Source organism: Pongo pygmaeus, chromosome 13, assembly GCF_028885625.2.
Source record: "Pongo pygmaeus isolate AG05252 chromosome 13, NHGRI_mPonPyg2-v2.0_pri, whole genome shotgun sequence".
NCBI classification, from domain to species: Eukaryota; Metazoa; Chordata; class Mammalia; order Primates; family Hominidae; genus Pongo; species Pongo pygmaeus.
The window spans coordinates 115,581,987-115,604,672 of NC_072386.2; the positions used below are offsets into that span (position 1 = coordinate 115,581,987).

Genomic DNA, 22,686 nt, shown 5'->3' on the forward strand with positions numbered 1-22,686 from the left:
CAAAGTGAGACCCTGTCTCAGAAAAAAACAAAACAATACAAAAACCAAAGTTGTGTATCTATTGTCCCCCTTCTTCCATGACCCCAAATGTACTCTCTGACCTTCTGCCTTTTCTGCCTCGTGCTGTCCTCCTGATCCTTGACATTCCAGTTCCTCTAGGAAGATTTCCTTGACTCCTGGGCTGGAATGTACTTCCCCTATGGCATATCTTTTGTATTTGAAAAATCTAGGGCTGAGTGTGGTGGTTCACCTCTGTAATCCCAGCACTTTGGGAGGCTGAGGTGGGTGGATTGCTTGAGCCCAGGAGTTCGAGACCAGCCTGGGCAACATAGTGAAACTCCATCTCTACAGATAATAATAATAATAAAAAAATTAGCCTGTTGTAGTGGTGTGTGTCTGTAGTCCCAGCTACTTGGGAGGCTGAGGTGGAAGGATCACTTCAGCCTGGGAGGCTGAGGCTGCAGTGAGCCGTTGACATCACTGCACTCCAGCCTGGGTGAAAGAGCAAGACCGTGTCTCAAAAAAAAGAAAGAAAAAAGAAAAATCTAGTTCATTTACTTGAGACTTCTTGTTTGAGCATCTCTTTTCTTGTGATTACAGTAGGTTTGAGTTCTATAATGAAACTGTAAGCCTCTGAAGGAAAACAATGTCTGTATTGAGATTTTTAGTTCATTGAGGGTAGAAAGCCTGTATCACAGTCATTCATTCATGTATATATTTAACTGGGTACTCCTTATTGTGAGGCAGCAAAGTGCAGTAGAATAAGCATGAGTTTTGGAGTAAGACTTGGGTTAGAATCCAACTCTGTCACTTACTGTTATAACTGTGAACGAGGTCAATAACCTCTCTTAGTTTCCACTTAGGTATCTGTAAGTATGATAATACTTAGCTAGAAGGGGTATACAGACCTCCATTGACAAAATCTTACTGTACTGTAATTATGCTGTAAGGCTCTGTCTCACTTGAGATCAGCATTTCTGAAAAGATGAGGGTAGGGTGGATGGCACTGCCGAATAGGGGGTGGTTCTGTGATGTGAGAGGAAGGGCTGGATGTCAATGACTGAAGGATGCTATTGGCATTCAGAACCCAGAGGCCAGGAATGCTAAATGTCACGCAATGCAATAGACGATCATACAATACGAGTTGTTCTGCTCAAAATGCCAATAAGAAATATGTCATTGGGAAATACTACTTTATTTATATTTATTTATTTATTTATTTTATTATTTTTTTGAGACAGAGTCTCTCTCTGTCGCCCAGGCAGGCTGCAGCGCAGTGGCGCAATCTTGGCTCACCTGCAACCTCCACCTCCCAGGTTTAACCGAATCTCCTGCCTCAGCCTCCCAAGTAGCTGGAATTACAGGCGCACGCGACCACGCCCAGCCTTATTTTTATTTTTAAAGATAGTCTTGCTCTATTGCCTGGGCTGCAGTGCTGTGACATGGTCATAGCCCACTGCAGCCTTGAATTCCTGGGCTTAAGCGATTCTCCCACCATAGCCTCCCAAACAGCTGGAACTACAGGTGCACACCACCACACCTGACTAATTTTTTTTTTTTTTTTTTTTTTGGTAGAGATGGGGTCAAGAGGAGGACCTCATGTGATCCTCCTGCCTTGGCCTACCAAAGTGCTAGGACCACAGGCTTGAGTCACTGTGCTGGGCCTGAGAAACACTACTTTATATTCAATAATATTATCGTTCATCTTTATATTCTCAGAGTTTAGCACAGCCCTAATGTAGAAACAAATGTATGTCAATGAAATGAAAAAACAAATTGTAATGACATCATTTGATTATGTGCCATAAAACAAACTGGATTAGAGCCAAGTATGTCAAAGGTACAGCCCTTGTCATGTCAGCCACTACTGTTGTATTTTTCATGCTCAAGGTCCATTATGTGCTTAAAGACATATTTGAGTCAGGCCAGGCACGGTGGCTCACGCCTGTAATCTCAGCACTTTGGGAGGCCGAGATTGGTGGATCATGAGGTCAGGAGTTTGAGACCAGCGTGGCCAACATGGTAAAACCCTGTCTCTACTAAAAATATAAAAATTAGCCGGGTGTGGTGGCAGGCGCCTATAATACCTGGGCAACAAGAGCAAGACTCCAACCCAAAAAAAAAAGAAAAAAAAAAGAGACATATTTGAGTCGACCAAATGGTGTACTTTGAGAATTTCTGACAGGAAAATACTGACTACTTCTGCTAAGCAACCCTTGTTCAGCTGTATGGCCATTTCCATCTGAGTGCAGCCTGGCTAGTACAGGAAATGGAGCCATGTGGACTGCATGAGAAACATATGTTCAGTAGCCACTCTCAGGCAGAAATTTCTGAAAGAGTTAGTTTTTATGAATCTTAGAAATCCAGGTCTTCTCCTCATATTCTACTTACCTTTTGCAAATCAATGGAAAGCTGCTGAATGAGTGCTTGGAGCTCTTGTTCCTTTTGTTCCAGGGCTGTGATCTTACTTTCTGCACCTATTTTTGAAGCTATCACGTGATCTCTTCATCAAAAGAAAGCAGACAATGAATAAATTTGGATATCTCATCTAATATACAGTCTTCTGCAGGAATGCTTCCTTCTGTGTCAGGGCTACAAGCATCATTAGCCACATGCAGGTTTTCAATGGAAAAAGCCTCGGCTCTCTCTGAAGCAGGAGCCCAAAGAGAAGAAGTCCACCCTAGTTTAAGAAAGAAATCCTGACCTGCCTTTCCTTAGTCTTATTAATACTTTACAAACTAAAACCACACTGAATTGCTCAGCACGGCTGGAACTGTCCTGAGTTTCAGCAGCTGAAGGGGAAAATGGGTTGGAGGTGGGGTGGGGCCTGAGTCCTAGGCAGGTAAGGATGTATCCAGAAGCTTTTGCCAGCACTGGAATCAGAAAGTGGTGTAATGAACAATGGGGAAAGGTGGGCAGGCTATAGCCAGAACTACACTAACACCTCTTCCCAAGGGCCCCACAGACCAAGCAAGAACCTCTGCTCTTCCAGCGTTGAGTAGTGTCTCTGCAATTCTTCTAGCTTCTGGCTTAAGTCTGATGACATCTGATTGGAGTTCATCAACTCCTCCTGGGTACGACTAAGTTCTCTGGTTCGTGCCTCCAATTCTTGTTCCATTTTCCCTAGACTTTCTTCTTTTTTTAAAAGCTGACACAAAAATACAAAGTTTCATTGGGCTATGCTAAGAAAAATACACTTAAGATCGGGCATGGTGGCTCACGCCTGTAATCCCAACACTTTGGGAGGCCGAGGCAGGTGGATCACTTGAGGTCAGGAGTTTGAGACCAGCCTTGCTAACATGGCAAAACCCTATCTCTACTAAAAATACAAACATTAGCCGGGCGTGGTGGCGGGTGCCTGTAATCCCAGCTACTCGGGAGGCTGAGGCGGGAGAATCACTTGAACCTGGGAGGTGGAGGTTGCAATTAGCCAAGATCGCGCCACTGCACTCCAGCCTGGGTGACAGAGCTAGGCTCCATCTCAAAAAAAAAAGAAGTAAAAAAGAAAAATACACTTAAAAACAAATCTGGGCTGGGTACAGTGGCTCACGCCTGTAATCCCACCATTTTGGGAGATTGAGGCATGCATATCGTTTGAACCCAGGAGTTTGAGACCAGCCTGGGTAACATGGTGAAACACCACCTCTACAAAAAATACAGAAATTAGCCGGGCATGGTAGTGCACCTGTAGTCCCAGCTACTCGGGAGGCTTAGGTGGAAGAATCCCTTGAGTCTGGGAGGTCGAGGCTGCAGTGGGCCATGATCATGCCACTGCACTCCAGCTTGGGTGACAGAGTGAGACTCTATCTCAAAAAAAAAAAAAAAAAGAAAGAAAGAAAGAAAAGAAAAAAAAAATCTAAGCTTGTCAGGCATGGTGGCACACACCTATAGTACATGCTTACAGTCCCAGTTACTTGGGAGGCTAAAGTGGGAGGAGAGCTTGAGCCCACGAGTTTGAGGCTGCAGTGTGCTATGATCGCACCTGTGAGTAGCCATTATACTCCAGCCTGGGCAACACCGTGAGACTCCACCTATTTAAAAAAAAAAATGTGGACCAATAGCCAAACTTCTATAACATTTTTGTGGGCTTATAAGAGAATTTATATACCCATTAGTTAAAAAAAAAAAAACAAAACAAAAAACAAAAAAAGAACATTTCAAACAGAACTTTTCTATTTTAATAAATTTAAAAACATACAAATATGATTAATATCAAATATGATTAATATCAAATATTACTGGTGTATGTTTATCAGCAATTAGAGAGTGATGACTAGTAAAATCAGAGTGAATAATCATCTATTCAGTATTTAGCTACTAAAACAAAAATGCATACCATGTGCTTTATTTTACTTAGTTCCTGCTGCTGGAACCCCTCTAATTCATCCATTTCATCTCTCCTTTGGAAAAGATTCATACTCTGGTTCTTCATTTCCTGTAACTGGGCTGTCAGAATATTCTTCTCCTATTTGAAAGAAGAAGACATCAACTCAGGCAACGAAAGCATTAGAAATCTGTATTATGAAAGTGAAAATCTTTTTTTAAATTTTTGTTTTTAGAGACAGAGTCTCACTAGTTGCCCAGGCTGGCCTTGAACTCCTGGGCTCAAGCAATCCTCCTGCCTTGGCCTCCCAAAGTGCTAAGATTACAGACATGAGCCACCACACCTGGCCTGAAAGTGGAATTCTTAATAAAGGAAAAATCTTCAGGAAATCTCATGCCAGTGGACAATAATGCATTGATAATGGAAAGCATTACAGAAATATGGCATTATTTATAAATTCTTTAATTGAATTAGTCCTTTAACTAGAGAATTTAATTCTTTATTTAAAAATAAATGTGTTTTAAATAATTGTGAAAAAGGGGAATAAAAGCAACAATTACATAGAACTTTTTTTTTTTTTTTTTGGTAGAGACAGGATCTTGCTCTATTATCCAGGCTGATCTTGAACTCCTGGCCTCAAGACATTCTCCTGCCTCAGCCTCTCAAAGTGTTGATAGATATGAGCCATCGTGCATGGCCTGTGTAGAACTTTAAAGTTCTTACATCTGTTTAGCAAGTCCAGATATACATTTTACGCGTCTATTCTTTCGTCATTGTTGTTTGTTTTTTGACACAGAGTCTCACTCTGTTGCCCAGGTTGGTTTGCAGTGGTGCGATCTCAGCTTACTGCAGCCTCCACCTCCCAGGTTGAAGTGATTCTCATGCCTCAGGTTCCTGAGTAGCTGAGACTACAGGCGTGCACCACCATGCCCAGCTAATTTTTCTACTTTTAGTAGAGATGAGGTTTCGCCATGTTTGCCAGGCTGGTCTCGAACTCCTGACTTCAGGTGATCCGCCCACCTACACTTCCCAAATTGCTGGGATTACAGGCGTAAGCCACTGTGCCCAGTCTTATTTTACATGTCTATTCTTAGTGACACACTGAACTGGCTGGAAAACATGAGTAACCAGTAAGATTGAATGCCCGAAAAAAATTTAATGCACGTAGATTAAACGTAGAACTGATTTCAGTTAACAAGTAAAAAAAAAGAAAAAAAGTTAGACATGACTGGTGTCAGCAGGTTACAATTTATTAAATGATCATTTCTAGCAACAGACTCTTGCCTCTAATCCCAGCACTTTGGGAGGCCAAGGTAGGCCTATCAGTTGAGCGCAGGAGTTGGAGACCAGCCTGGGCAACATGGTGAAACCCCATCTCTATAAAAAATACAAAAAAATTAGCCGGGTGTGGTGGCATGTGCTTGTAATCCCAGCTACTCGGGAGGCTGAGGTGGGAGAAACACCTGAGCCTGAGAAGTCAAGGCTGCAGTGGGCTATGACTGTGCCACTGCTCTACACTCCAGCCTGGGCATCGTGGTGAGACTGTGTCTAAAAAAAAAGAAAAAAAAGAAAAAAGGACTCTCTTAAGGACTAACCCTGCTGTTAAGTTTCTAATTCTTTTTTTTTTTTTTCTTTTGAGATGGAGTCTCGCTCTGTCTCCCAGGCTGGAGTGCAGTGGCGCCATCTCTGCTCACTGCAAACTCCGCCTCCAGGGTTCCCGCCATTCTCCTGCCTCAGCCTCTCAAGTAGCTGGGACTACAGGCGCCCACCACCGCGCCTGGCTGATTTTTTTTTTTATTTTTTAGTAGAGACGGGGTTTCACCGTGTTAGCCAGGCTGGTCTCGATCTCCTGACCTCGTGATCCGCCTGCCTCGGCCTCCCAAAGTGCTGGGATTACAGGCGTGAGCCACCGCGCCCGGCAAGTTTCTAATTCTTGACTGGAAAAAAAAAAAAAAAAAAAAAACTTTAACGATGAAAACTAGCTTCAAAGACCTATATAGATGTCTCATTACTATTTCCTACTCTAGAAAATTTCCCCCCCCCCACACCTGTAATCCCAGCACTTTGGGAGGCTGAGGCAGATGGATCACGAGGTCAGGAGATCGAGACCATCCTAGATAACACAGTGAAACCCTGTCTCTACTAAAAATACAAAAAAATTAGCCGGGTGTGGTGTTGGGTGCCTGTAGTCCCAGCTACTTGGGAGGCTGAGGCAGGAGAATGGAGTAAACCCGGGAGGCAGAGCTTGCAGTGAGCCAAGATCACGCCACTGTACTCCAGCCTGGGCAACAGAGCAAGACTCCGTCTCAAAAAAAAAGGAAAAATTTTCCCCAACCTCTCCTTCAAAAGAACAAAAACAAAACAAAGAGAAAATTCCCTTTGTGAACCTTGTGAACCTAAGTAGGTTTTTTAGTTGGTTCAGTTCTATATGGATACCCTTTACCAAAATTTTAAAAGATAAAAAAAATTCAATGAGAATTTCAATTGCCATAATCTTAAGAGTTTCTTTTACGGCAAGAAAACCTTAACCTAACCCATATCTCCATATTTAAGAAGACTGTCATTACTAGCATATGTTTGAGGATTTTTTTTTTTCAAGCACAGGTTTCCTTGGGACTTGACTTTTCTATAATTCTTTCCTTATATAAAAATGTTGCCAGGCACAGTGGCTCTCATCTGTAATCCTAGCACTTTGGGAGGCCAGGCAGGAGGATCACTTTGGTCTAGGAGATCAAAACCAGCCTGGGCAATACAGTGAGACCTCATCTCTATTAAAAATTTTTTAAAAATTAGCTGGGCATTGTGGCTCACGCCTGCAGTCCTGGCTACTCAGGAAGTCTAGGTGGGAAAATCATTTGAGCCCAGGAGGTTGAGGCTGCACTGAGATGTGATTGTGCCACTCCCAGCCTGGGCAACAGAACAACCCCTTGTCTCAAAAAAAGTTAATGTATTCTCTCAGCTTGATAATCAGATTTCTATAGAACAGAAAGTAAAGTTAACTTGGTGTTTTATGGAAAAAAAATAGTTGACACTAATGATTATTTTAAAACTAAAATGTTTTTCCAATTGTAGACTTGAAATTTCATCTTGTTCATATGTGGGAGCCAGGAATGTATTACTTAAGGTACCTGTATGGTGTTATGCAAGCAATGGTACTAGAATAATCAATTTCCTCATCTACATCTAGCCAAGAGGTTCTCATATATGTTCAATGCTGAGCCTTGAGAAATGCCTTCCTTCCCCACTGCTTCATCTTTAAGTGTTCCTAATATTACCACAGCGTCAATCAGAACCGCAGCACGAAAGAGACGGCCATCTCAAATCAGGCATTTTGAGGATGGTTTAATAAAGGGGCTTATCAAAGCTGTGGGATGGGTAAGATAGTCCAAAAGATAATGTGCTGGTAACAGTTGGCCATAAAGAGGCAAAAAGATGTAGAGGTTATAGGAAACCCAGAGAGATAAAAACTATGTCAAGAAGGCAAACCAAAGGTCCAACTGAAGCTGTGACTTTTGGCCATGGGATGCAACTAAGCTGAAGAGACCCCACATGGAGAAAGGTGGGGGAAGAAACATCCTGACCACATCTTCTTTCACACATGGTTCTTTCAGGGTTCCCCACTGGCTGAACCCAACCAGATGCCAGAGGGCATTTTAAGCCCTGCTGATACAGTCTCTATCAGCGTTCAGGTATACAGAGAAAGGGAAGAGAGGAGGAGTGCAGAGTATATCAAGAGGGGCAAACAAAAGACATCCTGCACATTCACCAAAAAAGGGGAGGATCTGAGCTTTTCAAGTCAGTATCTAATCATAAACTGTCCTGCTTCCAAGAGGTGGTATAGCAATCAGTATGTTGGTTACCGGATAAAACGTTTTCCAAACCCCAGAGACGAGACCAACAAAAATGAGACAAAAATAAAGATGAACTAACCTTTTCAAGCTGATCCATCTTTTCTGACCATTCCTAAAACAAAACAATAAAAAAGTATGGTTTCCAGTGAAGAGTATTGTAATACCAAGATTTTCAGAAAACAAAACAACCCAACTCTTCCCAGAAAGCAACTAACAAAACCAAACAAAAAAAGCCAATTAAAAAAAAATCTATAAACTTGGTTTAATATTAAGAAAGGCAAGAGTCATAAAAGTAGAAGAAAATGAACTTTATCTAAGATTCTAGAATGGAATGAATTCATGAATATAAGCCTGCAGATTTTTACTAAGCAGGGCACCCAAGAAAAGCTGTATCTGCTGTTCTGATGCAGCTTTTTGGCTTGTTCCTGGGAGTTTTGCCATGAGTACTGTTATTTCTTGGGAGTGGGTAGCTGGGACCAGCTGAGTTGAGTAATTCTGGAAATGATGTTTAGAAATTAATTCCTGAAACTGGGGGAGTAGGGGGGATCTTTTGCAGTCCCTGATAATTATTTTCCTTTTCATTTTGATTTTACCAACATGCTTTATGCCATCTGTGTAAGTCAAAAGAAAAAGAATTATGCCCCTTATTCACAAACCATAAAATAGTGGGGAAAAAAAGCCCATTTGCACAAAGGCAATATCCTGATTGCTTATAATCAGAATCTATCAATTTTAGATTATTTCTTCATTTATATACATTCATACCATAGTTATCCACTAAGTATTGGTAAATTGTATTTTTTCTGGCTAGTAAATGGCCTAGATGATGAACAGACACTTTAAAACCAACCAACCAACCCACCTCCTCCAGATGAAATAAATTATACAATTTCTTAAGTGTAACTTAATAAACTCTGTCTTAATAAATCAAAATTATCATTACAATATATTGATGCTTATCTTAAATTTAAAATGTCATCTATTATTTTGAACAAAATATACTTCATAATTACTGTAATAGCCAGTAACAGAATTATTTTCCTTCCTTGTAGTTATTCATTCAGCATCTTCCAGTGGTTGGTTCTGTTGAGATTATAGGAGTTCCCCTCTGTCCAGCTGGTTGGGATTGAAGAAACGTGGGAACAGAGTTTGGAAGAACTCTGTATACTATGGATTATGACTAGGTTAATAACATCTTCTCCAGGATAAAAGGCAAATGTCTGGGGGTTAGACTTTCAGAGAGGTTTTGAGAGGGGAGAGACCTTTTCTCTTATTTTGGGGCCTGCCATCAGATTACAGATACACTATTTCCCTTCTCAATTTTATGAAACTACACAGATGCAAGGAATGATACTCTCACATTCTGGACACATTTCATGATTAGAACTGTAAAGTTTCTTCACTTTACAAGAAAAGGCCAAAGAAAACCTTAACGAACTTATAACATTTCTCTTCTCCTAGGCTATAAATATTTTCTATAGGTTATGTCATGATTTTTGAAATCATGTCACTAAGTGAAATCTTTCCACCAGTTCTGGGCAGTGCCACATATAAAATACCTGGTCCTTTCTGGCTAATGCCAAAGCCAGTCCTTCTGCCATTTTGGCTCTGTTGGCTTGGAATGTCTCATTCTGCTCTTGAAATTTCCGCATGGAAGCTGTTAACAAAGAGGCTCTATTTGAGATATGAAAACACTTTAGAAACAGCATGACAAATAGCCCATGTGATTACTTTACAACTGTCACCTAATGAAAAAGGCCAAAGTCACATAAGTGTATTGTGATACTAGGAAAAGCTGGATCCACGTCAACTTTCCAGAAGAATATTTTGGCCTTGGTAATAGACCACAATTTTTGTTTGTTTCCTTATTGTTTTTGTTTTTTGTAATAGACAAGTATATATATTTAGAAAGATGCCAAAAGGTAACTTTTTAAATGGTACAATGATAGAACACTGAGTTAGGTAGGTTGCCAGAAAACATCAAATCTGATGCTAAGTGATGGCTACTACCACTTTATCAGAATTAAAAACAAAAACAAAAATCAAAACAAACAAACAAAAAACCTTTCTTTTACTTTATCTTCCTTAAAAGTTTTAGTACATATCAACAAAAAAAATAACTTTCTACTTCTACTAACACCTTTCTTGGATGGTACCCAAAGAACATATGATTGAGGGTAGACTACACAAAATGTATGCTTTATTGCTGAGGGAGTGATGACAGGGATTTCTCCCAGTTACTCAACACAGCAGTAATGAAGCTGTGGTGAGAACCCATTTCCTAATCCAGACCTAAGGGATAGGTACTAGATTTTATTAAAACCTGAGGGTAGCCTAAATAAAGGGGTCAACTGGAGAGAGACAAGCTGATACACACAACGACCTACTCCTAAGAGTCATGCCCATAAGCCAACATAAATAAAACTTGTATACTTATAAGTATCAGCCAAATGTTTTATCAACATGATTAAGAAGTATACTACTTATAAAATAAAGATTTGTGCTTTCAAGAAGGACAAACTTAACCGTACACTATTGTTTCATTTCAAAAAACTAAACCTTGAAAAGATTGAAAAAAGCAGGAAAAAAATACGTACAATCCTGGTGTTTTTCTAATGCAATTTCAAGCTTCTCTTTTATCTTCTGCAAGTTTCGGACCTGTTCAGCATAGTCTTGGGTGAGGAGGGTGACGCACATACCAGAAATGGACAAACATCAGGAAAGGAAGTTAATTAAACAAAAAAATGAATGGAAATGATGATGATTTTCTTAACCTGAAAACCATTCCTGTTAAGGAAAGCTAGGCAGACAGCCTCCCATTAACAATGAACAACACAGGAAAACAATTATAGTACAAACTATCCATGGTGTATAAATGGTGAGTACAAAAAGGCAAGTTTGTTTAGCCTTGATAGAAAACAAGAATTAAGCTTAGCCTGGTGATCAGAAATGTCCTGCTATGAAAAACACAGATTTATCTCATGACTTAATTTCAAATCTCAGTTTCCACTTCCTTTTCCAGCCTTAGCAGTAGGACAGATCAAAGTGAACTCACTAAACAGCTCACTTATAGTCCACACAACTCAGGAACAATAGTTAGGGCAGTAACAAACACCTTAGGTGCAGCATTGTCTTTATAGTGATAGCACTTAATTCTCTAAAAAAGTGAGCTCCCTTTCTACACAGGAACTTGGTAATCTACGCCATATTAAATGTGAATGTCAGCATTAATTATCTAGGTGGCCAAAGAAGATAGTTATGGTTTAGTGAAAACACACAGTAGCTCAAATCCCACCTCTGTCAGTCCTTAGCTGGGGACCTTAAGCAAATTATTGGTCCTGTAGTATTAGTTTCTTCATAAATTAAATGATGATATTAATTGTACCTACCACAAAAGATGCATTAGATAATAAAACATTTTACGTGCCTTAAGTGCTTCGCACACAGTGCTCAATAAAATGTAGCTGTTATTGTTGTTACTGTGACTATTATCATTACTCATACTAATACTGTAGGACAATACTCAGCACATAGTGGGCCCAGTAAATGTCAGCCCTCTTCCCTGTCCCTTCTCTAACCGTAAGTCAAGCTCAACTATTCTTCCTACCATATGGGGAAGGTACATATATTATTTTATAACTCTCTCTCCAACATTAAACAGATGTAAAATTACTTTACCTCTGTTACTGATATAATTTATGGGTAGGAGTAACAGGATAGCAACAATTAAGTTTAAAGCAGATGGAATTAAGACTCTAGCATCAAATAAATCTGGGTTTGGATCCCAGTTTTACCACTTACTACTTGTGAGGCCTTAACCTTGCTAAGCCTAATAAGGCTCCAGTGAGGACAAAATAATTAACTGGTAGTTGTGAGCTATGCTATGAACCTTTGATAACTACACAAATACAAGTACTTCACACACAATTTGGTGAATTTGGGTCTGACAGCTACACAAATATAAATATTTCACATACCACTTGGTGAATTTGGGTCTGCTGTTTTACTCCAATAAAATGGGCATTAAAAGGCCAAGGGACAAAAAGAGACACAGAAACCATGAACCACTTTACAGGATGAAGCTTTCCAAATATATCCACTGGCAGAAACCAAAATAATAACTCACAATTCTATCACGACCATGCCCTCCTCAGGCAAAGGATATAATGGGAGCTGTGCAAATTGTAAACTGCACACAAAAGACATAATGAGAGTGACACCTTCTATGCAGGTGCTGAAGTCAGAAATACCATTGAGAAGTGGCCCAAATACCTACAACAACACTTACACAGGTGGTATGAGCTGCGGGAAGTGGCAACACAGCACCAATCTCTCTCTGGTGCTGATGAATCCAATATCTGTCGGCCATTCCCTTTAAATACTAACCCTATCCCTTTCCATCTGAAAGCAGGCTATGCTAATGGTGGAAGATGGTCAAATCTATTGTACATATATTATTATTATCTTTTATTTCCATGGCTAGAAACCTCAGGAGCAGAAAAAAATTTTTAATAAACTTTCAAATTCAGTTTTGAATTTACACTATTTAGTACACTAACAAAAGAAGAGGGTATACTTGCTCCTTTCTAAAAAGATCAAAATGATATGTGAAAATAACTATAAAGTCATCCTATATGGAAGAGAGTCAAGCAAGGCAAGTTTCCTGTTGTTTGCTTTTTATGAGTTCTTAGACATACCAGAAAGTCTGGCCTCTAACTTCCGTATCTGTTCATTCCTTCTCAGAAGCTGGGATGAAAGATCTTCTCTGGAGCTGCTTCCATCGGAAGCCTGTTGAGGTAGATGCAAGGAAGGTCGTATTCATATATGTGTGAGACCACAATACTGAGCCAGAAAGTGACAAGTCTTATTTTAGGTTTGGTTACACTTTAATTAATTGTAATCACTGAAAAGCTAGGCCTAGCTTCTCTACCTGGAAAGTGGAAGCAACACTTTCTTCCTTTTATAAAGTGAAGCAGAGAGGAGATGCTAAACAGATCAATTGTATGTTTACACATGCTACTGAAATAAAATAATAGTAAATAGATCCATTATTACAGCAAGTATATAACACAAAAACTATATCTGCCATGATAAAAAAAATCACTTTATCTTTCCAAAAGTAAAGTCCTGGGATAAAGTGGGCGGGGGTTCTTTAGGGATCAAAAGCTGGTCTATGACTATGAATCTTTCACCAATATTGATAAAGTTTCAGTATCTTCATCTCTAAAACGGATATCAATCTAAAACTCTAACTTGCATCATAGACTTCAGCAGATAATATGCATTCAACAAACCAATATATTAATGAGGCATACATTTTCCCCAACAAACCAGATTATTTTAAAATAAATGAATACTACTATTGCTATAGGCACTGCTTGCGATTGCTAATAACTCAGTTTTAAAAATCTCTTTTACTTTTCATTATACAATTTTTCAAAATATAGCAACGGAGAGAGATTGGTCTAAAGAACGCTCTCCAACTACTTTCACAATTGCTGATGCTTTCCCTTATTTGCTTCATCAATTTTAATTTTTCTGAAGTAATTTAAATAACAGACATCATGACATTTCATCCTAAATACTCTAAAAACTAAGGCTATTTCTCTTCATAGGCAACATATGATTCTCATTCCTAACAAAAAATACTAACATCCAGTCCTTAATCATGTTTCCCATTGTATCCCCAAAATGTTTTTAAAGATTATTCAATAATTCACCTCAAATATTCATCTACATGTCCAGCCACTTGCCCATCCAATATGTACTGAGAGTCAGGACAGTGGACAGTTAAGAGGAGAGTCTCGTGTCAGAAGACCTTGCTTCAGGTTCCAGCTTTACCACTTACGAGCTGTAAGAACTTAGGCTCATTACTCAACTTCCCTGTGCACTGGTTTCCTCATTTGCAATCTGTGATAACAAACAGCATTTGCCTCACAGAGCTGTGATGAGGATTAAGTAAATCCATACTTGTCAAATCCCTAAAACACAGCCTGGCACATATTAGCTTTAATATGTGTCATCTATTACTAGTTGTCTTAGTCTGTTTGAGCTGCTATAATGAAATGCCATAAAGTGTGTGACTTATAAACAACAGAAATGTATTTCTCACAGTTCTGGAGCCTAGGAAGTTCAAAATTAAAGTGCCAGCAGATTTGGTGTCTAGTGAGGACCCACTTTCTGGTTCATACATGACATCTTCTAGCTGTGCCCTCACATGGTGGAAGGGGCAAGGCAGCTTTCTGGGGCCTCTTTTGTAAGAGCACTAATCCCATTCATGAGGGTTCCTCCCTCATGAGCTAATCATCTCGGAGACGATTCACCTCCTTATTCCATCACTCTGGTGATTAGGTTATAATGTATCAATTTTTGGAGACACAAACATTCAGACCACAGCACTAGCAGTATAAGAAGCTGTTATGATTATTACTGTTAGTGAGACATCCTATGTCTCACTACTGTGCTAAGCACTAGGAATAGTGGTGAAACAAAGAGCTCCTATCCAAAATAACAGCAGCAGCAGCAACAGAAGCTAATTATGAAATGCTTAGAGCCAGACGCCATGCTAAGTGCTTTACCTTCTACGCAGAAGAACTGACATTACAGGTCTCAGACTGTTATCCTTAGAAAGGCCTGCTTTTAAGGTTGGTCCTTGGCTGGCATCTGGGAACTTAGATTTTGGGAGGGTTCCCATCATTCTGTTAAGAATGCCTCATAGTCCCTAAAATGTTTGTGCAAAAATATGGGTTTATGCTGAATACCTGGTTTCCTCCTGGAGTCTGGATTATTTATTTATTTATTTATTTAGACAGAGTCTCACTCTGTCACCCAGGCTGGAGTGCAGTGGTACAATGTTGGCTCACTGTAACCTCTGCCTCCCGGGTTCAAGCGATTCTCCTGCCTCCTGAGTAGCTGGGACTACAGGCGTGTGCCACCATGCTCAGCTAATATTTGTATTTTTAGTAGAGACAGGGTTTCGCCATGTTGGCCGGGCTGGTCTCAAATTCCTGACCTCAACTGATCCACCTGTCTTGGTCCCCCAAAGTGCTGGTATTACAGGTGTGAGCCACCCCACCCGGCCTGGATTCTGGAATTTTGATATATAGTAGGCAGAGGGTGTTCACATGACCAGCCCCCAATAAAAAGCCTGGACACTGAGTCTCTAATGAGCTTCCCTGGTAGACATTTTACATGTGTTGTCACAACTCATTGCTGGGAGAATGGAGCATGTCCTGTGTAATTCCACTGGGAGAAGAATCTTGGAAGCTTGCACCTGTTTCCTCCAAGTTTTCCCCATGCACCTTTTCCCTTTGCTGACTCTGTTTTAGCTCCTTTCACTGTAATAAATGATAGCAGTGAGTAAAACTATATGGTGAGTCTTGTGAGTCCTCCTAGTGAATAATCAAATCTGGGGATGATCTTGGGGATCCTTGACACACATACTTTAATAAAGACAGATACAGTTCCTATCCCCATTTTATAGATGTGAAAAATAAGGCAAGGAAAAATGAAGAGACTTGCCCAAAGTCACATAATAGAGCAGATATGACTCTATAACCTGACCTGAGTTCCTAAAGACTACACTTTACTTATTGCCTTTCATGAAACTCCCAGTTCAGTGGAAGAGACAAACAAGCAAATCATCAATAATAATGCAGTACAGCAGGTGCTATTACAGAGGTTAGCAGAAGACAAGGCACCAAACAGCCAGGAGGGGTAAAGGGTAGGGGCTGCCAGAGGAGAAGGTCAGGTCAAGGGAGTTTGCTGGAAGTAACATATGAGCTGAGTCTTAAGACGCACAAGAGTCTGTCAGAGGAATGCAGGAGTGAAAGGGGAGATGAGACATTCTAGAGAGAGGAAATAGCATGTGCAAAAATTGTAGGCATGAAAGAATGTGGTCCATTCTAGAAAGTGTAATAAATTCAATCTGGCTGTGGCACAGGGTGTAGGAAAGTACAGTGAGATAATGCTGGCCACGTAAGCTGAGAGAAGACCATGACAGTTTACCATTACGCTATAATAATGAGTTTGTACTTCATCCTGAAAATGATGGGGAAGCCACTGAGTTTTATGAGTTTTAAGTACTGGAGAGACATGAACGGATCTGCTTTTAGAAAGATCACTTTGGGCTGTGCACAGTGGCTAGCACCTGCAGTCCCAGTACTTTGGGGGGCCAAGGTGGGCAGATCATTTGAGCCCGGGAGTTCGAGACCAGCCTAAGCAACATGGCAGAACTCCGTCGCTACAAAAAATACAAAAATTAGCTGGGTGTGGTGGCGCGTGCCTGTAGTGCCAGCTACTCAAGAGGCTGAAATGGGAGAATTGCTTGAGCCCAGGAGGTTAAGGCTGCAGTGGGCTGTGATCGGGCCACTGCACTCCAGCCTGGGTGACAGAAAGAGATCCCTGTCTCAAAGAAAAAAAAAGGTCACAGGGAACCCAGATAGACTACAAGTTTGTCCCAGAAAGAAACGCAGCTTGAAATGAAATGATGGTATAGGTTGAGTATCTCTTGCCCAAACAGGTTAGGATCAGAAGTGTTTTGGAGTTTGGATTTTTTCAGATTTTGGAATGTCTGCATATACATAATATAATATTTTGGGGATGGGACCCAAGTGTAAACATGAAATTATGCTCCATATATGTTTTATACACATAGCCTGAACATAATTTTATACAATATTTTAAATAATATGCATTAAACAAAGTTGTGTTAAGTATTTATGTGTAAATTTTCCACTTGTGGCCACGTTGGCACTCAAAAAGTCTAAGATTTTGGAGTATTTCAGATTTCAAATTTTCAGATTAGGGATGCTTAACCTGTGCTAGTAAATGTACTACTAGAAGATGGAGTAGGGAGGCAAGTTTGAGACATTTAAGAAATGAAAGCTGCCTGTAATCCTAGCACTTTGGGAGGCCGGGGCAAGAGGATTGCTTGAACTCAGGAGTTCGAGACCAGACTGGGCACACAGTGAAACCTCATCTCTACTAAAAATACAAAATATTAGCCGAGTGTGGCGGTGTGTGCCTGTAGTCCCAGCTACTTGGGAGGCTGAGTGAGGCAGGAGAATTGCTTGAACCCAGGGTCCAGCCTGGGAGACAGAGCAAGACTCTGTCTCCAAAAAAAAAAAAAAAAAAAAGAAATAGAAGCCATAATATGTGTTGACTGATTGGACACCAAGAAGTGAAAGGAGGGAAGAGTCTAAAACACCTCCAGGGTTTCTGGCTGGTGACTTGGGAAGATGAAGGTGCATATTTGGAGATGGAAATAATGAATTCAATTTTGTTCATTTAGAATTTGAGACGCCACAGAGGAGGCATCTGTTTGGAGAAATATATGCAGTTGGATATAAGGGTCTGGAGATAGGAACTGAGGATCAGGCTGTATTAAGTTCAAAACTGGAGAAATCCCAAAATAAAGTACTTCCTGAATCCGGGTCAATCTCTGTATTTGGAATACATTACTAAATAAAAGACTTCATTTAGCATGTCAGCATGAAGGCAAAGCAGGTCCTTCTGTCACAGAACCCAGCCTTAAAACTACATCCTTCAGCCCGATGCTCAAATGTGTGCTTATATTTCCTCTTAAATATAGGAGCCAGTGATAATGTAGATCTGGTAATCTTATTGCTCCATCCCAATAGCCTAATAGCTTTTGCCATGTAATCTGACCTGGGATCCAGGCAGTATAAGAAAGCAGGAGGAAGACTCATCTGACAATGGAAACAACTCAAATGTCTATCGCCAGGAGAAGACAGAGATTAAATGTGGTCTTTTCAAATGCTGGGATCTTTTTTTAAAAAAAAATCTTTAGAGACAGAGTCTTGCTCTGTTGCCTAAGCTGGAGTACAGTGGCACAATCATAGCTCACTACAGTCTCAAACTCCTGGGCTCAAGCGATCCTCTTGCCTCTGCCTCCCAAGAAGCTAGGACTACAGGCATACCACCACCGACCTGGCTAATTAAAAAAAAAAACAAACTTTTGTAGAGACGCAGTCTTGCTATGTTGCCCAGGCTGGTCTTGAACTTCTGGCCTCAAGCAGTCCTTCCACCTTAGCTTCCCAAAGCATTGGGATTACAGGCATGAGCTTCTGTGTCCAGCCTGGAATCTTATACAGCAGTAAAAATAAATGAACCACAGCTTCCTGTAACATGGATGCATTTTATAAGCATGTTGAATTAAATTTTAAAAAAGGAAATCCAAGAAGTCTACAGTGTGCAACTTTTATAACTTCAAAAACAAGCAGTATTAAATAATAAATTGTTTATGAATACATACATATCTGGTAAGATATTTTAAAAAGCAAGTAAATGAAAAATACAAAATTTAGAATAGTGGTTATGCTATCCTAAATTGGGTAGAGGAAATTGGAAGAAACATGTAAGTGGCTTAACAGAATTGATAATGTTCTATTTCTTCAGATGAGTGATAGATTTACTTTATGCTTTATACTTTACATATATATTACATACATTCTTTTATATATATCCAGCATTATAAATGAGTTTTAAAGAAATTTATTGTCAAGTGTGGTGGCTCACCCCTGTAACCCTAGCACTTTGGGAGACTGAGGCGGGAGGATCATGAGGTCAGGAATTCAAGACCAGCCTGGCCAACATAGTGAAACTCTGTCTCTACTAAAAATACAAAAATTAGCTGGACGTGGTGGCGGGTGCCTGTAGTCCCAGCTACTCAGGAGGCTGAGGCAGAAGAATCGCTTGAACCCGGGAGATGGAGGTTGCAGTGAGCAGAGATTGTGCTGCTGCACTCCAGCCTAGGTGACAGAGCGAGACTCTATCTCAAAAACAATAAACAAAAAGCAAAAAAAAATTAGCCAGGCGTGGTGGTGGGCACCTGTAGTCCCAGCTACTTGGGAGGCTGAGGCAGGAGAATTGCTTGAACCCGGGAGGTGGAGGATGCAATGAGCTGAGATCATGCCACTGTACTCCAGCCTGGCTGACAGAGTGAGACTCTGTCTCACCAAAAAAAAAAAAAAAAAAAGAAAAATTTATCTAACTTAAGAGGATCCTGTCATATGCAAAAGCCACACTTTATTTTTTAAGCATGACATTTCCCTCATATAGCAACATCTTCATTTTTTGAAATCTTATAGCCACAAATATATTTTACTAATAAGAAACATACTGTAGGCCAGACATGGTGGCTCACGCCTGTAATCCCAGCACTTCGGAAGGCCAAGGTGGGCAGATCGCCTGAGCTCAGGAGTTTGAGACCACCCTGGGCAACATGGTGAAAACCTGTCTCTACTAAAACACAAAATATTAGCCAGGCACGGTGGAACACGCCTGTAGTCCCAGCTACTCGGGAGGCTGAGGCACGAGAATTGCTTGAGCCCCAGAGGCAGAGGTTGTGGTGAACCGAGATCAAGCCACTGCACTCCACTTTGGGCTACAGAGCGAGGGTCCATCTCCAAAAAAGAAAAAAGAAAAAAAGAAACATATTGTAATCACTGGTGCCATCTTTCCATCAATCGTCCCAATACAACAATGCACTCTGGCTAACCCCATACCACAACTCAGAGACCTTGTTAAGCAGCAATGACTTAGTTGTTATATAAGTATATATGTCTGCAATGAAAACAGGCCCAGACATTTTCAGAAATGAAATGCAAAAGAAGATGTACAAGGTATACAGATGGAAAAACAGTACAAGAGGACACTGGAGAGAATATGGAGAGGAACTCACAGAAAAATAAGGAAAAAAAATAGAGTACCTTAACATTTACAAACCAAACATTAACAAAAAGGTACCTCAGAGTAAGAAGAATCAGATGTACGGGCTCTTATACAGCTATAAACCATGAAAGGTATGAAATAATCAAGCAATTTAAAATATTTATTGGAAGAATTCCCTGCAAAAGTATCTTTATTTCTTAAGTAAAGGTACTTACAAAGTCATCTCCTGAGTCAGCTCCCATTGAGGCAACTGATTCCTTGCTCACAGACCGTGGGATCCTAGTAGCACCTCCTGGCCTCTGAGCAACAGCAGTCTCTTCTGCAATTTTCTTCTTGAGTTTTGCAAACATGTTTGCTGTGTGGCTATCCTGCACGGATGACCAGCTCTCAGTAGTCCTGGTGCCTGTGTTCAGGATTCAGACACAGGTGCCTACAAAGTTTCAGACATCCAAGCTAGCTGCATTCCCACTTAAATGTGGGCCAAGGGCTTATGGCAACACAGGATCTATAAATCAGATGAAAGAGACAGTTCAAAAGTTAAACACTGGAAAGACTTCACATCTGAGTTGTTAAGTTTTAGATTTCAAAATTGTTTCATAACTTACGTGTACACTTATAGAACACAATTACTAAACATTTAAAAAGCACTCAGGTGCTTCATATGCATATACAGATAAAGAAACCCAGTCTCAAGGAGATGAAGTAACCTACCAAAGATTGTGTGGCTAAGTGGAAGGGCTGGTATTTGAACAGAGGACTCTGACTCACAAATCTCTACATTTTTTTTTTTTAATTACAACATGTTGGCTATGACATATAACACACTTGGTAAAATGTCCCAGAGCAGACATCAACATCACATCTTCATGACTTAATGATTTCAAATCCTTCCTCCAATAAGCTTAACTACAGTTTAGTGTTCTTTTTTTAAGTTGAAGGCAAAAATGCAGGTAATTCAATTCATATGTAATTCAATATTCAATATGTAATTCAATATGTAAAAGGTGTAATATCCTACTGTTTCAGGATGGTTTGCAATCAACTGTCCAATAGGCAAAGCTGGTAACAGAAAAAAGAGGACACACCAGACAACTCTATTGTATAAGTATCTGATATCCCTGAACATTTTCTGGAGATGCTGTGTGGTTTTGAGTTTGACAAAATTACCTCCAATCAGTTTCTTTTCTTTCTTTCTTTTTTTTTTTTTTTGAGATGGAGTTTCGCTCTTGTTGCCTAGGCTGGAGTGCAATGGCACGATCTCGGCTCACCGCAACCTCCACCTCCTGGGTTCAAGCGATTCTCCTGCCTCAGCCTCCCGACTAGCTGGGATTACAGGAATGCGCCACCACACCCGGCTTATTTTGTATTTTTAGTAGAGACGAGGTTTCTCCGTGTTGGTCAGGCTGGTCTCTTGACCTCAGGTGATCCACCTGCGTTGGCCTCCCAAAGTGCTGGGATTACAGGCATAAGCCACTGCGCCCGGCCTCACAGTTTCTTTTCTTAAGAATGTTTGACATGATATTCAAAGTTTCTTTTCTTAAGAATGTTTGACATGATATTCAAAGTAAGATTCAAAAATCTTTTCCTCCTAATGGTGTATAAAACACTAATATTCTGGTTCCAACCTTAACTTTCCATGTTTTGTGGAGGATACCTAAGCTCTGCTCTGAGATACACAAATGCCATCTTACCACTTCAGATCCTCCATTAAGGCTGTACAATTCTTCAGAAACTTTACTTTCAATGTGTGTAAACCACTTACTCACCTGGCTTATCTACTAGATTTAAAACAGCTTGGAGGTCAAAGCACTCTGTCCTGCATGAAGACAAAGATAAAATGCATTGGGTATTTCTTTTCAAGTGTATGGCCAAAATGTTGGGTGGGGATAGGGGGAAGAAGTGAAGGAAGAGGAGGGACAGAAGAAGGATTAAAGGGGGTAAAAAAAACCTGTCACAACTCTCAGTGGGATACCCTCCCTAACCCTGATCTCCTATGAATTTGTTATTTGCTTAAGAGGTTCACTTACAAGCGCATAGAACAGAATTGATCACCGCAGCGGGTGCCTAAATTCACTTCTCCCTGGGAGCCCTGAGCAAAACAATTTGAATGAGGTTAAGTTTTCCTGGAGCCAGTATTTATTTCTCAGTTGATTACTACACTCACATACTGTTTACCTTGCCAGACCCTGGTCTGTCTGGTCACGAATTTGCACTGAGAAAAAGCAAGGCAAAATTGGGTAAAGACAGATGCCTAACCCCCAGGGAGGCAGGCAGGTGCCTGCCACGGCAGTTTGGATCTCACTCCCTCAGGCTACCTCCAGCCCCGCCCGTGCTTTGGACTGTCAAAGAAAGAAAGGATCCAACATCTCTCCCATTTGACAGCAGGGAAACTGAGCCCTAGAGAGGAGGAGCGACTTGTCCAAGGTCGCGCAGGGAGGAATCCCGGAACTCTAGGCTCCAGACTCCCAGGCCGGGGCAGCCCGCCTCCGCCCCCACTCTCACCCTTTCAGCACCCCGGTGCCGCCCCCCGCCTTGGAGCTCGGGCAACCCTGACTGGGCCGCTGTGGGGACAGACCGAGGCCACTGGGAGAATAAGGGGCCTGCTCGCATTCCCGGAGTCCTGGCCCGCGCACCTGCCTCTCTCTGGGCAGCCAGCAAAGCCCCGCCTCCCGCGCCTCTCGTGAGCCCCGGCCCGCGTCACCAGCCCCCACCGCCCAGCCGGCGAGCCGAGCAGCGACCCGGAACCGCACGTCTCCCAGCGCGCCGGAAGTGACTGCGCGAGGGGGTTGGTCCGACGCGCGCATGCGCCCGTGCGCG

General features: G+C 41.1%; 1 protein-coding gene across 19 annotated transcripts in view; it reads right to left on the reverse strand.

Annotated features, from left to right (window-relative positions):
• The window catches only part of GOLGA1 (golgin A1), a 62,661-nt gene extending 40,013 nt beyond the window's left edge, over positions 1-22,648 (reverse strand). For 2 of the 19 annotated variants that reach the window (XM_063650316.1, XM_054500075.2), the window contains exons 1-10: positions 22,503-22,640; positions 21,636-21,685; positions 20,085-20,374; positions 12,873-12,963; positions 10,773-10,847; positions 9,735-9,832; positions 8,255-8,287; positions 4,337-4,465; positions 2,979-3,148; positions 2,392-2,503 (exon numbers count right to left, since the gene is read on the reverse strand). In XM_063650316.1, the coding sequence (XP_063506386.1) occupies positions 2,392-2,503; positions 2,979-3,148; positions 4,337-4,465; positions 8,255-8,287; positions 9,735-9,832; positions 10,773-10,847; positions 12,873-12,963; positions 20,085-20,219 (843 nt within the window). In that variant the 5' untranslated portion in view covers positions 20,220-20,374; positions 21,636-21,685; positions 22,503-22,640. Of the gene's footprint in view, positions 1-2,391; positions 2,504-2,978; positions 3,149-4,336; positions 4,466-8,254; positions 8,288-9,734; positions 9,833-10,772; positions 10,848-12,872; positions 12,964-20,084; positions 20,375-21,635; positions 21,686-21,896; positions 21,959-22,371 lie in introns of all 19 variants that reach the window. The other 17 variants (XM_063650311.1, XM_063650314.1, XM_054500074.2 and 14 more) reach the window with 16 other exon arrangements.
• Between the last annotated feature and the right edge of the window lie 38 nt (positions 22,649-22,686).